The 17131-nt window shown below is 41.0% G+C and overlaps 1 protein-coding gene across 1 annotated transcript in view; it reads right to left on the bottom strand.

The window, feature by feature from the left end:
* The window catches only part of fat1a (FAT atypical cadherin 1a), a 67426-nt gene extending 56735 nt beyond the window's left edge, over positions 1–10691 (bottom strand). Inside the window, 2 exon segments of the mRNA XM_063883733.1 lie at positions 5780–9069; positions 10564–10691. Coding sequence (XP_063739803.1) covers positions 5780–9041 — 3262 coding nt within the window. The 5' untranslated portion in view covers positions 9042–9069; positions 10564–10691.
* Between the last annotated feature and the right edge of the window lie 6440 nt (positions 10692–17131).

Below are 17131 nucleotides of genomic sequence, written 5' to 3'. Positions count from 1 at the left end.
ATGACATCATGGCTCTCTGACTTGTGTTAAATCCTCTGTTTTGTTAGAAAGGCATAAAGGGGTCATAATACATTAGGATAGGTCTCGGAGATAATCATATTGGTGATACAGTATTACCCATAACCCATGTCTATCTTATCTCTGTCAATATCCGGGCCTATTGAGCCAGTAAGCCATTTCCACTTCATGCATCACTGGGCACACTGTATACTGTCAGTACTGGCAGAGAAATGGCTGACAGCAGCTGGCTAAAGGGAACATGGTACTTAAGATCTGCTCCATCAACTTAAAAGCATAACAATTGAGGACACTGATTGTAACCTCGAAATCTTATATTTGTACATTGACTTCGAGCCTTGGACAGAGACTAACACAATACTTCTGTACACTGGTTACATGTCTGAATAGGTTTTCCTTTCCTCGTTTAAAAATAAATAAATTGCCTATTAATTCCAGTTGAGATTTTTGGGATTGACGATACAAAGCATCCATTGTTACTGGGAGCAGCGTTTTTTCAAAAGCCTTTGAACAGGCCAGGGCAATTCTTTAATATCACAGTATTATTTAGATGCAGTTATTATACCTAGCCTCAAAGAGCTCTCTGCCTGTGCTTTTGGTAACAATGAGGGAGTCACATCTTTCTACACTACAGCTCTCTCTATATTCCCATTGTACATTGTGACCCTAGCTGGCCCAAGAAAGATGTAGACTTTGAGCTGACAGCAAACAATTTCCCTTTCACATAGGTAGAGATTCATGCTACGGCCCCAGGTACGACTCCACAGACCATGAAATGATCTCCCGTTGGCATCCCAGCGACGAGGCAAATCCAATCATCGTAGAACATGACTACAGATCAATACCTCTTGAACAGTTGCAACAAAGGTTTTAAAAACAAAAAAACGACATAACAAAACAAGTTTGGGTTATAAATTAGAAACTGAGGGAAAGAACTAAGATAAGTAAGATAGCAAAATCACTGAGGGTTACTCAGAGTCTTAAAGCTTATTGAATTTGGCAATCGAAAAATGAAGGCTTCATAGTACTTCTCTTGAAGTCCTATGATATACTGTGATTGCATAGTCTCCAAATCGGCGCTTGCTCCAATTTGAGTAATAGTCAACATGACCATACAAATGATTTGTTGACAAGACAGACACATTTTACATATTTCAGTTAACACAATTTACTTCACCACAGTGTATTTACGGTTAGGGCTGTCACTTATGAAGTATCAGACTGCATGAAATTGCCTCTAAATGCTTGAAAAAGTAGACAAAATGTGAACCAAAAGGATAAAAGCACGTCCGTATCTCTTATATCACTGTGGGGAAGAAGTGCAGGTTTTCAATTTATGACCGCTGTTTCTACTACAGTTCTGTTCAGCACCACTGGCTTTAAGTATACAATAACTACAAACTGTTTCATTAATTATGATACTATATTAAATAAGCAAATGTACATGACATCAATATAGCTTTCTAAATGTTACCCTTGGTCCGCTTTGTAAGACACTGCTCTAAAAGTGTAAACCCTGCAGTCCTATCCACTGTAAATCAACATAAATATATAAATCTTATTGACAAGAGTCTTAGCAAGACAAAAATAAAAAACACAATGAAGCGCATCCTCAGCGCAAAGCAGCCTTACGTTTCTTTAAAAGGATTTAATGGACTGAGAGAACAACATACTTTTAACTAGGGAAAGTGTGTTTTCATTTAGCAACCTACAATCAACTTTGTCCCGCTGCACATTCCTGGTCCCGTCTCCACAGTAACAGCACTCAAGCAAAGACGACTTGGAGTCATGTGCCACTTTGCAGTCCCACTTTTATCTCAAATACATAGGAACTGAAAGGAAAATTAGCTTTGGCCAACTGTACTTAATGCAAAAAAACTAACCAGGAACAAAATCTACCATATGCCTTTTTTTTTTACTGTTTAAGAATCTTTTTACTTTACATGAGGAAAAATGCTAAAGAAATAAAGACAGGCATATCTGTTGTGGAAATGGAAAACAGTAATAGGACAGTGTCATTACCCATCCAACTGTTTCATTTGCTTTCACAAAGAGCACATTTACAGCACAGGCTGCAAAAAGCTTCTGTTGAAAGGGCAATGCATATATTATCCACTAAGAAAGGGCAATGCATACATTATACAATCAGCATCTGTGTCTCATCTAGACTCAACACTCTGCCTTGGTCACCTTGTGCACTGGATAATTTCCCTTCAAACTCACATGTTTAAAGTAAGCTTTTGTCTAGCTCCATGCCATTAGCTCCACAGCAAAAAGCCTTGAGTTACCATTTACTTTCAATCCGAAACTCACAAATAGATTGTCCTTTGGTTTACTTAAGTGGATATTAACTCAAGGATTGGATGATAAAATGTATATCTGCCCTCTGTAGACATTTCGTAAGATAATCAAGCATAGCCCGTCATTCCTCCTTATGTAACGAGTTTCCCCGTCACTGCTGGTCTACGGACATAACTAACAGCATATCATTAATAAGTGTGGCTCCCGTTACCAAAAGCAACAAAAAAAAGGACATCACTCTCCAACAACTTTCAGTTCAAACCCTCAAGACATTTCGATCTAGATTACTAAAAAAGGTTGCATATGGCCTCCTGTGAAATGTACTTTTTTCCTTTCCCTTTGACTTCCCCATATTCTCCCAATTGTCTACCTGAACTTTGATAAGGGCTACGCATCTTGATTTGAACTTAGTCACTTCCCTTAGTCATCCCATCATAAGGAAATAAAAAGACTGTTACTCATTGGCAAAAAAAACCCAACTCTGCCATTATATCTGATGGTTGTTGTCCGGTGTCTGAAGGTGTGTTAAGGTGAGTCAGTTTATACTTAGAGGAGTGGAGACTTGCTTATATTAATGATGATAAGAATTGTTTTATTGCTAGTCTGTTTCAACTGGCACTGAAAGCTAAAGGTCTGTCTTCGCCTTAATACCACTGCAACTGTTGCTAGTGTTTGTATGTGTTTCTTTGACTTCTAATGATCTCAACTTGTTATGTTTAATTCTGCACAAGAACCTAAAACCCTCGCAAGTGTCTTCCCTACTGGCCCATGAACAGTATGAAGAGCTTTTTTGGATGACTCTGTAGCCGTAGTGTCATCTGAGGGTGAGTAAAGCTCAGGGTTCTAACATCTTACAAATAGTTGTCGATGGTTTAACGGCGCTAGTTGCAAATCCTTTCTGAAGAGGAGGCCTTTAAAATCATGAATGGTTGACATCTAGGGCACAGGCAAATCCAAAGCCAGACCTCACAAGGATTCTTCCACCCCTGCTCACAATGGTGGAGAAACAAAGTATAATTGTGTTCTGAGTTGAAAATGTCAAAGAAATTGGTTGAATAAACCATTATTTAAAGTGTAAGATGTAAAGCTTTCAGTTTATCAAAGTGTAGTTGTTGTGCCTGTCAGTGAAATATTCCTTGACTATTAGCAAATTGATTAAAACAAGGAATGGTAATTTTGGTTTACAGCATGGGAAGGGGCCCAGAAAAGACTCTTGATAAGAGTAGGTTTAAATTAAGATGGCACCAAGCCAGTGAGTACAAAGCTTTTAATAACACAGAGAATGTCTGGGCAAACAGTTGCCATGGACTCCCTGAGCTGTCCCACAGAATAGGAAGCATATCTAGGGTAGAAGCTTGCACATAAAGGGTTTCCTCGATTTGAACTTGATGTAAATGAGAACACAAAGGCGTTCTATGAACAGCAATCACAGATACCACTTTTTTTTTTAACCTTGTGTGGTTTGGGAATGTCAGTCAAGTGGGATGTTTGCCTGTTCAAACACAACCTTTGTTGAGATCATTTAGATACACCTACTCTAGGAGAACCACTCACTATTTCCTCGCATCACCCACCACAGTGCAATGTTTCAGCAGCAACACTTTTTAAACCACAAAGTGTTGCTGATACTTTTAGAGGAAATGCGGAAAGAAATGGTGATTTATACTCTGGTGGTAGAACAAAAAAGACACTACAACATAGAAGAGACCAGGCAACAAACTGATTCACTATTAACAATCGACTAGTGTCTAGTAAAGCAGGAAAAGACTTGAACAGTATTCCTCCTTCCCACCCTTACAAAGTAAATTGAAGGTGGCTTCTGTCATATTTCCTCACACCACTTTTTCATTTGTTTTTTCTATTTTCAAACCATTTTAAAACATTCTGGTTAACATTCACAACATGCAGCTGCAGCACTGAATATATAGCGGGCATGCACCCATGCTTATATTTTCCATTCAGAAGCAAAAATATTCTAAATGCATACATACCAGTCTTTAAAACCGCACCCTTCGTCTAGTGCAATGAAGGAGGGGAATTACCACCTTGGCTGTATTTAGTTGTCTACTGACCTCCGATGTAATCCATAATAACAGAACCCAACCCAGTCCAATCCTATCATTGCACCTCCTGATAATCACTTAGTATGGGCTTCTGGGATTAAGTAGAAGATCAGACGAGGCTCCATGAATCTGTACACTACATAGGATTTTGAGTTAGACTAGCTGCTGGCATGCATTTGGCCTTATCTCGACTTATCCTTAATATTATTATCCTTTGCACAAGTCAACTACAAATATGGTGAATATTCTACATAAATCGGAAGAAACTGAACTAAGACAAAATACAACAGCATATAAAGTTACTGGTTCAAGCGTGCAGCATATCTGTTCATTAAACAACATCTTACTCAAAATCAGATTCCAACCACTACCACGGCATCAATACACACACAACCGCTGACACACAGTCCCGCAGGATAGATCCTTCATAAAGCCTCATCTCCTCATGCTAAATGTACCAGACTGGGGGAAGTAATTCCCTACAGGATCACTGAGAAAAGCTCCTATCAAGATAGCAAATAAGTCACATATTTCTGATTCTTAATAAACGCTTTTGTGCAACACTAAAACTCAGCAGCACAGTTACGCATTTCAAGCTGTATTATGTAGATATGAAACTTTAAGGTTTAACATGTACCAAGAGAAATCTATGTATTATGCATTAAGTTTCACTGCCTCATTTAGACATTAAATATGTATAATGCAGAGAGGAAGTTAATTTCAAACGAGAAAAAAGTCACATTAAGCTGCACAAGAATGTGGTAAGCAAAGTTTAAAAGGAAGGCAGCAAGCCATGTCCAAAACATCCAAATCAGGTGATTGCTAGGTTTTGGAAGGAACTCATGGAATTTCAGACTGCTTATTTTGAGCTCATTTGAGTCAGCTGTCAAAATCATGCTGGGCAGCTGAGCTGGTATTGACATATTTCTGCCACATGAGAAACCTGAAAGCAAAATCTGCCTTCAGTATGATAATGAATATATTCTGTTTTTATAAAAGACATTTATTTCTAAAATGCTATTAAGTATTTTGAACTTAGGTCCAACAGTAGTATGTATTCACTGAGTAGCATGACTGTGGTAACATTTGAAACGACCTAGAATTTTCATAATACCATAGCAACTACTCAGGAATGTCCACACAGGTCTGACAGACAGCTGGTCCATCTGTTCTTGCCGTCAATTCTCCCAAAGAGAAAAAATGACTGGAATTAGGAACCTTTCCCGTCTGCTGGAATACTCCCTTACCTCATTCTTCCATACATTGACATGAACTGAATACACTCTGGCTGCATAAAAAGTTTCTCATGCAAATCATTTCAAGCTGATGCAGCCCTTTTTCAGAAATGATCACCAGAATTATTCAGCTCTATAGTAACACAGAGAAAAGAGACTCACCAGTTTCCTCATCGATGGTAAATATCCCCAGGCCGGATCCATCTCGTATGGAGTATCGAATCTCTCCGTCTCGTTCTTTGTCTTCATCTTCAGCCGATACAGTCATCACCGATGTCCCAACAAGTGAATCCTCCTTTATATATCCCTTTTCCACAAACGATCGGAACAAAGGTCTGTAGAGATTCTCATTCACATCCACTACGTCCACCTCAATGAAACAGGTGGAGGACAAGGACATGGGCTTCCCTTTGTCTTTAGCTTTTGCCGTCAGGTTGTACACCTGTTTTGTCTCAAAATCTAGATTTTGCACGATCCGCACAGCCCCACTGAGTTTGTCTACTTCAAAATACCCGTCTCCATTGTCAATGAGGCTGTAACGTACTTGACTGGAAGGTCCGATATCAGGATCGTGAGCCTCCAGCCACATTATTACAGTGCCGATAGGAAGATCTTCCCTCACCTTCACGCGATAGTTAGGGGGGACAAATTTTGGTGGATTATCATTCACATCTTCCAAGGTGATTTTAAGTGGCACGGTAGAAACTAACTGAGGCTCGTTTGTTGCCAGGTCACGCGCTGCAACCTTTAAGACATAAACTGGATGGAGCTCACGATCAAGCGGCTTCGTCACAGTCACTACACCAGTGTCTTCATGGATGGTAAAATGATCTGTGCCTCCCAAAATTGAATACTTCACAACTCCATTATCTCCTTGATCCTTGTCTGTCGAATCCACCTGGATGATTTCCGTACCAACAGGTATACTCTCACTTATTTCAACTGAATACGAATCTTGCAAAAATGTAGGGCTATTATCATTGGCATCCAGGACCTTAACCCCCAAGAGGCGTGATGAGGATTTCTGGGGTATTCCAAGATCATAAACTGTAATGTTGAGGGTGTACTGGTCTGTTGTTTCCCTGTCAAGAGGGGAATAAACCAAAAGCCAGCCAGTTTCCATATCAACTACAAAGCGGCTTTCTGTGTCTCCTCCTGAAATAACGTATACTAGTTTTCCGTTGAAACCGCTATCAGAGTCTGTGGCACTTAAATGGACAATCCGAGCCCCGACCGGCAGGTCCTCTTTAACTTCAATAACACTGGGGAAGGACTCTGCAAACTGAGGAGGGTACCGGTTGACTGAGTGATAGTCCATAAAGTTGTCATCCAGCTCAGTTTGCGTGTGGATTTTGCTGCCCTGAAGAAGCTTTTCAGCCAGCATGGTAGCGACACCAGTTTCAACACATTTTAACTGGACAGGCTTGCGTGCCGTGACGACAGTTATGTTCATGATCATTGGCTGAGTCTCGTGTTCGCCATCGGTCGCAATGACATGTAAACTATGAAAGGACACTTTAGCTGCCTCTCCCTCACTCAGCGTGTGCTTCAGTGAGAGCACGCCAGAGTTTGGGTTCAGATCAAACAGATCGAGATCATTCCCAGCTTTAATATAGTACCGTACTAGCTGCAGCTCATCAGCATCTATGGCAGACACAGTTGTTATCTGCTCTCCCTCACCGTGATCTCTTGGCACAGTAACTTCACAGTCAACATTTTCAAACAAGGGCTTATTGTCATTCAAGTTATTTAATGTAATGGTGACTGATGTCTCCACCTCTCTCCGATAAGGAGATCCCCAATCTGACGCCCTGACTTTGAGACTATAAATCCTTGGCATGAGCTCATAATCTTGGACTTCTGAGGTACTGATGACACCAGAGAAGTAGTCGATGACAAATGGTTGAGGGCTCGTGTTGGTAATGCTGTAGGTCACATAGCCGTTTTCGCCTTTGTCTAAATCAGTGGCTTTAACAGTTATCACACTAGTCCCTATGGGCACATTCTCATCAACAATGGCCTTGTAAGATGTCTGCTGGAACTCAGGTGCATTGTTATTCACATCAATCACTTCAACGATCACTTTTGTTGCCGCTTTTTTGTCACTGGTGATCACATCTAGCTCAAATCGGGAGGCAAAATCAGCATTGATTGGTCCAGCAGTGCTGATTAAGCCAGTATCTGGATTGATAGTAAATCGGTTCTTGTCAGATGTGTGTCTAAACGCATACTTTAGCTGTGGATACTTTGGCAAAGCTGTTACCATAGTGACAGGTGTAAGAAGCGGGGCGAATTCACTCAGATTGACTCTGTAAACGGCCTTTTCAAATATTGGAGGGCCCACTTTGAACTGTGCAGAGGTGACATGTACCAATTTAGCAGATGAAAATTGAGGGGGGCTGCCTTTGTCCTTCGCCTGTAAAGTGAGGTTATATCCGAAAGGCTGGCTGTCCCAGTCCACATCTTTGACTGCTTTTATTTTATACTCCTTGCTCCCAGGGCTGCTTCTCACAGCCTTGAACTGCTGAAGAGGGTCACCAGCCACAATACTCAATGATGCAATTTCTCCATTTGGTCCCTGGTCACCATCCTCCACTGTCACAATAGCATAGGTGGGGTCATGGTCTGCATCCGAGGGGGCCAGGGTTACAGCAGTGATTACAGGCGCATGCTCATTGGCCTGCTCCACCCTCACTGTGAGTTTGGCCATGCTACTGAAGCCGCTGCTGCCGTACAGCTTCATTCCTCTGTCCACCGCAAGGATCTCCAACTCGTACAGCTTCTTATCGGAGTAGTCTAGTTTGCCAGTCAGTGTCACCACACCGCTTGTTGGATGAACTGCAAACATGTCCGTCCACTCCCTGAAGCTATAGTAGTATTCTCCGTTAGTACCGATATCTGCATCTGTAGCTGTGACCTTGGCCACACTCATGCGTATGGCCGTGTTCTCGGGCAGAGAAATGCTATAGGATGTTGGCGAGAACAGAGGCCTCAGATCGTTGGTGTCCAGTACCTGCACCTTTACTCTGGTGCGACACTCAACATTAGTGCTCCTTTCTGTAGCTTTAACAGTTAGCATGTAGTGGTCTTTAACCTCCCGGTTTAGAATGGAAGTGCTGCCGCCTTTGGTCCTTATTCGCAAAAAACTGAAATCTCCCAGCAGGTATTCCTCTGCTTTGAATAAGTTCTCATTATCTCCAGAGATGATTTTGTACCGTACCTCCCAGGCTGGGTCTGTGATGTAGACCCCCATCTTAGCGTGACTCTCTAAGTAAGTCTTAGCAGCAGAGTTCTCATATATTGTGGCATTGTAAACAGAGTAGGTGAATTGCATGGAGGCAGCCCTCGCCATCCTTTGGTTCCCTGCGCAGCCACAGAGGAGCTGCATGAGCAGCACAAGCAGTGAAACCAAGCGCTTCCCCATTATTGTACCGTGATCTTCACAGAACCACCTGGAAACACAAAAAATACAATTGTTAGTATAACAACATACAAAAAAAGGTAAAATATGAATTATAGAAAGAAAACACAATATTCATTAAGGAAAAAAAGTCTTAATGCAGAAATCCGTATTCCTTTTTTCACTGTGCACTTTCCCCAGGCTCCTTTGAATGCCATGACAAGTGACGGCCAGGCTGATAAATAGCTAAATAGGTTCTGTGTGGAAATAAGATAAACCAGTGCAGTCAGTCAGGTGACAAGATCTAAACCTCAACTGCTCCTACGTCTGCACAATTCCAGATGCCAAATAGTGCAATTCATAACAGAAGAACATAATTTATCCAAAAATCAGCCTAAAAAGATACACATAAATAACTTGCAAATAACATCCATAATTTTCTTGCAGATGGAAAAATGTATTCAACCTTAGACTGCTCATTTATCAGCCAATTGCCCCTTCATTTTCTTGTGTACAGAAAAGCATTTTGGTCACCGAGGAAGGATTTGAAAAATCTAATTTACACAAACAGCAGCAACTATAATAACTTATAAGGAAACTGGGCTTTTCTGGCAGTAAAGAGAAATTAGAAACCCTGCCGTGGTAAATCAAATACAAGGGTGCTCTTATATCTCATCAAGCTATAATCACTGAAAGAAACTCAGAAGAAATGGCTTTGAGACTGCTTTAAAATTGCAGATTCATTCGTTTACAGCCGCTTTACACCGTCTCGGCTGCGTGGGAGTCCGTACAAAGACAAATAAAAGCAAGACGTTGCCATGTCTGCGCAGGAGTGCTGTGTGTAAAACCTAACCTATATTATTTACTTTTGGCGTGTCAAAATGACCCGCACTGGGTTTAGTTATTGATGCTTTATGCCGGGTTAATAACTGACAGAGTCTTAACCAAGAATACCTTAAATTTTAAACTATCGCGTGCAGGTACAAAAGAACCATCTGCTCCCATTGTAAATCTAACTAACGTTAAATCTAAAACTTCTAGTTTCACAAATAACGTAGACAAAACGATTCAACTTCAATCCCGTTCTTTGCAACCTTTAACCAATGAAGTGTTTCCATTAAAAAAAGAATTAATCTTTCAAGAAATATAAGTTAGGTGTCTGCAGACATGTCCAGCCCCATCCCCCAACTAAAGCCATTCAATTCATGAAACGATGGTAGCCGTGCATGCGCTGAGCGAGATTTGCTTGGGAAAAAACAATACTTTTCAAACACAACGTATAACATAACCAAAAGTACATTTCGGGTGAATAACCAACGTCAGAACCCTGGTGTAATGACAAACAACGCAATACCAATAGTTTTTCTGAGACTAAACTTCCCCCGAAGAGGCAGAGAAAGTAGAAGTGGCTGGTTTCTCTCACAGCCCGCAGCTCACAATAGCAGACCCAACCGATCTCAACTTTTTGTACTCGTTGCACAATTAGCGAAGATAAACGCTAAACGAGCCAAAGAACCACCGCGTTTAATAACAACGATTCACGTACCTCTTCTATTATTAATCTCATATGTTTGGAGGTTTTGCAGGTAGTTTATGTAGTCCAAATCTCGGCATGGTAATACGTGGACTTGTCTCCTCTCCGTTACTCCATCCACCACCAGCAGCAGCCGCTCTCTTTCCCTTCACCGCTTCCCTTTCTCTCCCTCCCTCTCTGGAGCTGCCCGGTATCTCTCCGCGCTGCGCACGTCCGGATCTACTTACCCGCTGGCAGCAGGATAAAACCTTTTCCTCTCTGAACCCAAAACCAGGGTAGCACACTTTGATTAACCGTAGCTGACATTATAATTTTAGTCAAAAATATTATGTGCCCAACTAAATTAGAGTCTTCTTAATCTCCAAACCACCACTTTGACTAAATGGCCCCAATATAACCTGTTCTTTAACCCTTTTACTGAAATATTTTACTAACACTTTGAAACCCCATCTTTCCATTTGTGCAGATCTTAATTATAAATTGATTTGAAAATATACAGCTTTAATTATGTAAATATTTTTGCTCAAATTGATCATTTATCAAATGTAATTAAGATATGTGTGACTCGGTGTGACATAAAATACATAGCCTATAACTTTAAGGCCAATTTCATGTATTTACTTCATCTTTCCTTAACATGACAATGAATTAAAAAATGACCAAAAACAAGTCCTCTTCAGGTAAGGTCAATGCCCATGGAGTATCCTAAAAAAGTATTACAAAGGGCTTAACCCCATCCTGCTCAAATGGGACTAACGTTAATCCAATATTCACCTCTTCAGCTGCAGCTCAAACCACTTATGTGCCCTTACGAGGCTCTTTTGTAACAAATTAAAGAGAGGTGAGTTCAGTATGACCAACAGCTGGTGAAAGTAAACACAAAATAAAGACACTGTCAATTAAACAATAATGTATGCTCTCTGTGCAGCAAAATGCATAGTGAATTCACATCATAATTTAGCATAAAAGAGGTGGATAAACTGTATTTTGCGAATAAAATCACAGTTTAGGGCATCCCTGATGATGACAAATAGGCTAATAAAACAAAGGCACAAAGTTCTTCGGGCGTGTGTTTGCAATATAAGTCTTTTAACATCTATTCTGGAGATTATCTGCTTCTCATTATTCTTACTGATGTCCTTGTCTTTTAATCGCCTGCAGATGTAGTGTCCAGCAGTGCGTCCCAGGGTCTGTGTTTTGGCATTATAGCAGTGTGACTGATAGTGGGGGAACATTCGCCATGAAGGCGCTGATCCCACCAACCCCCCTTCTCCCCACACATCCGTCCTGACTGCTACCCAGACATACAACTGCACTACATTCCCTCCACAGGCACTCAGGAGTGTGGCTGCTATGCGATTGATGGCGCTGTCTCACTGCGCTTGCCCGGACTGCAGTGATCCAGCTGGCTCGCCTGCACAACCCTGTGCAGCATGCAGCTAGACAACTTGTCAACTTGTACTGCTCCTGCCTGTGTATGTGTAGGTGTGTGAGTGCAGGTGCGCAAAGCGTGCGTATTTGTGCAGTTGGTTCTTTGGCACAAGTCAGAACGAAGAAATCAGTCTTCCTCGACGCCTCTCAAACATATGCTTCGAGTTGAACCAAAAGTTTGAAGAGTCTTTTTAACCTGCTTAAATGACGAACCCAACTATATAATTGTATTAATGCTACTCACCAGACCAGCTGCCTGACCGACGCTCCAAACTTCACTTCACATAGATCCTGGCTGTTTTTACTGAATAATTTTTTGCGAGCATCTCTCAGATGAGTGGTGTTTCTGTTTGTGAGAATCCGTCACTTTATTCCTCTTCAGTCCCTCACAGTTTTCGGAGCTTTCTGTTCCAATCCGATCACAGCCATTTCACTTGGTGGTTTGATACAGTTGAACTGTAGACTTCGCCTCGCTCCTCTCCTATACAACGGTTCAGGTGGAGATTCATGCTGTTGCTGCCTTCAGGTGATATCGGAAATGTCGTAAACCTGATAGGAGTGCACAAAGAAGACCACATTAGTTAATGGCAAAATCGAGATTTTCTTGCCTTCAGTTCTGTCGGAAAGTGACGGAGCTACCGAGGAGGCGGAGAGACAGGAAGTCACATTAACAACTGATGAGGAAAGTGATGTCTTTGATTATCAGCCATTAGGTTTTTATACTTCCTGCTTATTGGATTATGTGTTATGCAGATAAATCCCACTTATAATGAATTAATTAAAAGGTGAAGTGTGAATATTATATCCTTCGGCAAATAACATTTCATGTAGAAACAGCAATAAAAACACATTTGGTTACAGGCTAATTTCTATTGGTATTTTCCATACCAAAGCATTTGAAATTCATTTAAAAATCTACAAAGTTCGAAGGCGTATCAGATCTCCTTGAAGGCATCCATGATCTAACACCTTCAGCTCTGACATCATGCCTCTCTCATTCCTGGCATGCATGGCTCAGTATGTTGCCTGCAGTTTAGGTGTGTTTATTCTCTCCAAAATAAAAGCATCAAACCTCACAGCATTTTTTTTTAATGGCTTTTCTCAATTTATTCTGTTTAGGGATTGTGTACTTGTGCCCTTTAAGAAAGCACCATAGCTGTAATAATGATCAGTGCATGCACTAAGAGAAGCATAAGCTCCTCGAACATGTGGTTAACAACTGAACCCGACATGGTGCTGTGAAGTGGCTGCCAAAAATGCCAGAGCCGAGAGGGGCTGTTGGAGCCAGCGGTCCAGCGTGAGAATCTCTGCCTAATGTCCATTCAGCACCGGCTCATTAAAGTCACATTTGCCCACAGGCTGAGTAAACGAACTAGACCTATGGGTTTGGTGTGTGTGTGCATGTGTATGTGTATAAAAGACAGAAAGAGAAGGAAGCACAGTGGGAGAGGAAGATTGAGATTGTGTGTAAGAGTGCAAGTGTGTAATGTTTCATCTCTCTCGGACTCCCCTCTATCTTGCTCCCACTTTTGTCCTAGACAATGTTAGATATCTGAAACTGATTTTTTCTTCTCTCTCCCTCCCTCTGATCTGCCTGTAAAACTTTAATTGAATTCAGGTCAGGTGATGCCCAGGGCTGGTTCCACTGCTTTGATCTCACCAAGTGTTTGCAGTCCTGGCTGCTGGGGGTCAGGTCTAAGTGCCTTATATACCCTACATGTTTGGAAGGGGGGGGGGGGGGGGGGGTAGTGTTTGCACTAGGAACTCCTCTGGTTCCTTAATAATAATGCATTAACAGAGATAATTACACATATACTCAAAGACATAGGGAATGAGGAATAAAATACTGGAGGCATTTTGTTGGACATTAATATTTAAGTCACTGTGTGATAGCTTAACTCCTCTTTTATGTTTTCTGTGCCATATAGGTGTAAAAGAAACTGCCGTCTTGAGTCTCAAAGCCTCATTATGACAGTATGCTGAATATGTTGTCTCATGTATCACACGACAGGCTAAATGTCCTCTTAAAATCATACTAATCTGCTACGGATTGTCCTTGTGTTGTTGAGAGATGTTAGGAACAGGCATGGACCGGCATGCTGAGTGAGTGACTTCTCCTTTCCCCTGTGACTAATGTCTTAAGCTGTAGGTTCCCCTGGAACTTGAAACTGGAGAGAGATCAGGAAAGATACAGATGATTTGTCGTGCGTCTGCAGCTATTGAGCACTGTGGTATCTGTTTCTACCACCAATCTGTGTAGGATCTGAATCCTGAGGCAAAGCTTAACTGTACAAGAGATTAGAATAATTCAATATCCACCCTGGTATAGTGTCCTCAAGCAAAGACACTGACCCTCACAGAGCTGGTGCCACTGTTTAAGATTAGTCTCGGGGCCAAAGAGAGAACTATCCTAAGAACGGATATTTTCAGCTTAAGAAATTGTTTAGTCACACTATGTACCTGACACTATTTAAATGAGGGGATTTTTTTCTTAAATAACAAGAAATGTACAGGTAATAAACAATTGGCATTGCCCCTGAAGCTGGAGACAAACTGCTGTGCTCTGAAAATGAGTCTTCACGCAGCCTCAAGCAAAGCAGGAGATTATCTAAGCAAAGCCCCTTGGTTGTAAAAGCTTTCGTAATAACCTAAAACAAAAATGACACAAGAATACACTGTGCTATATCTGGAGCAACCGGTTTGGAGAGTTAACATTACTGCATTATTTATTTGGTGGTGTTACTTTAGGAGAATATGCCAGGGAAAAATGAAATGTGTGAAATGGATTAGTGCACTTCCTTCTGCATGCAAGGTTATCATGAAAACCTGCATTGTGTCCTTTGGGAAATCAATAACCCCCTTTTTGCTTATGAACTCTACATTTGACTCAAATTGGGTTGCATTTCAAAGCTTGTTTTTAACTGATTCATAAGCTAAATAAGATGGCCATGCCCAGGGGGATTGCAGAAGTGCATTTAGAAATGTGCTGTAAACAAACGATGAACCTTATAAGCGTAGAGAAAAAGTTCTTCTAGTCACCCTATAAAGAGAGGGCAATAATGAACATTTTATCTGTTGAATATTTTATGGTGTTGCATTTTCTTCACTGTATTTTTACTATACCGTTTGACATAATTCTAAACTGCTTACTACTGAACAGTACACTATGTCACTCCACCAGTTATATGCACTTTTCCTCGTATTTATATTAAACAGATTTTTTTTTACATTTTAGGAACTATGCATATTCACTTTATTGATGATTTTTTGATGGGAAGATTGATACCACGCTCTTATGTATGTTTGCTAAATATGAAACTGCAGCTTGTTAGCTTAGCATAAAGACGGGAGAGAGGGAAATGCCCACCCTTGCTCTATCTAACAAAATATGTTTATTGGAAGCAGATGGTGAGGGATAACAAGTATTTGCCCACATGGCAAACTCTTCTTGGGAATGTGCAATAAGTGTGAGTTGGATGAAAAGATTGATACCACGTTTGTGCAAAAGTGTGGTATTGATTTTCACATCTGACTCTCAACCAAAATGTGAATTAGTGTATTTTCAAAAACTGTCAAATCATTCTGGTGCCTTTTCGTCTGCTGAAAATGTGAGTGTGGCTGCTGTTATTGGGGGGCAAACTGAATCTGTATCCAAAGGTTTCTATCCATCGTTCACAAGCGTTTGTCATCATCAGCTGTCAAAATCTTGTTTACCTACCAAGCCTCGTTTTGATTTCTAAATAGCGTGACGTTGTAGGGGTGAATTGTTCTTGTTTACTCGTGTAGATCAGAGGCATTGAAACACTTTTTAAAAAATCTCATTTCTTGTCATGTCACATTTCATACTGTCTTCCCTAGAGACTCTGGAGTGCTGATTGACTGGCTGGTAGAGATGGTGGCTTGAGGAGATAATATCTCCAAGAGACAGCTAAACATATCATGCTGACCATATGCAGGACAATGTCAATGCAAGCAGAAAGCTTAACTGAAGTAGAATATGTTGTTATGATTAAGGATAAATGCATTGTATCTGCTTGTGTGACTGCACTGATGCTCTGGTTTTGTGTACATTATTGTCATACATAAGCCGGCCTCCTAAAGCACACCTCCCTCCTTCAGCTTTTTTCTTGTGAGAGACCAGCTCTTTGATGTGATGTAATATGTGAATGCACTGGGGGGATACACAACAAATTGAACATAATACTGACTGATATTTTTGATGTACTGTATTTCAGCAGCCATTTTTGTCCTTACTAAATCCTAATCCCACAGAAATTGTGTCGGGATTATACACAAAAGGCGCATTTTGGACATGGATTTGCATGGATGGATTAGTAAAGCCTTGTAATGGAGGCTCGTGTTTGTAGAGAAACCTCCATTCTCTTGTTGTTGCACATTAAAACGATGCGGCTCCACTTCATGTTGACACACACTACTCATCTCCCACCCTGGGAGAACAGATAATTTCCCATAGCTATAAAAGTCGTGAATTTGTATATATCAGCAAGAAACATATGTCCAAGTCTAAACGTTTTACAAGGACAGTTTCAAATGTTGACAAGCCACTCAGAACGGCAGACACCCAATGCTGAATGTTCATTTGCAGCTTAGAGCTTTAAGACAGTGATACAGAGGATTGGGAGTGCTTTGAAGCCCTGAGGATGATGTTGCCTTTCACTGTCACCCAGCCCACACTTCCCCTTGAACAAACTGGTGCTTAAGAAACAGAAAAGTACAAATAAAATGAAACCATTAAGTCCTTTACAGTGCATTTACTCAGGCTCCACAAGACACTGCCTCGCTTTCAATCGCATTCTTTATATAAAACAAGCCAATCATAGTGCTCTGGCAGTCATGTATTATGTATTTGCACACACACATTTGTTTATCTAATAGGAGCCATATCGCGGTTCCGATTTAGATAGCTTAGGGAATGCCCAGAGGCCTTCAAGCTGCTTCCTAATCCTCAGATCTTGGGGTCATATCTCTTCAGGGAGTGAATAAAAGGACCAAAAAGGACCAAAGTTTTCCTTGTTCCCTTTCTCTATCCATCTTGTGTACAAAACAGAGAACATTTGTGTGACTAAGTGCTGGAATAATGTGTCCTTGGCACAGTCACAGCAGAAGATGTGAACTTCCTCCTTGCCTG

The sequence above is a fragment of the Eleginops maclovinus genome, chromosome 5 (genome assembly GCF_036324505.1).
Source record: "Eleginops maclovinus isolate JMC-PN-2008 ecotype Puerto Natales chromosome 5, JC_Emac_rtc_rv5, whole genome shotgun sequence".
Taxonomy (NCBI): Eukaryota; Metazoa; Chordata; class Actinopteri; order Perciformes; family Eleginopidae; genus Eleginops; species Eleginops maclovinus.
This window is presented reverse-complemented; position numbering and strand designations above follow the sequence as displayed.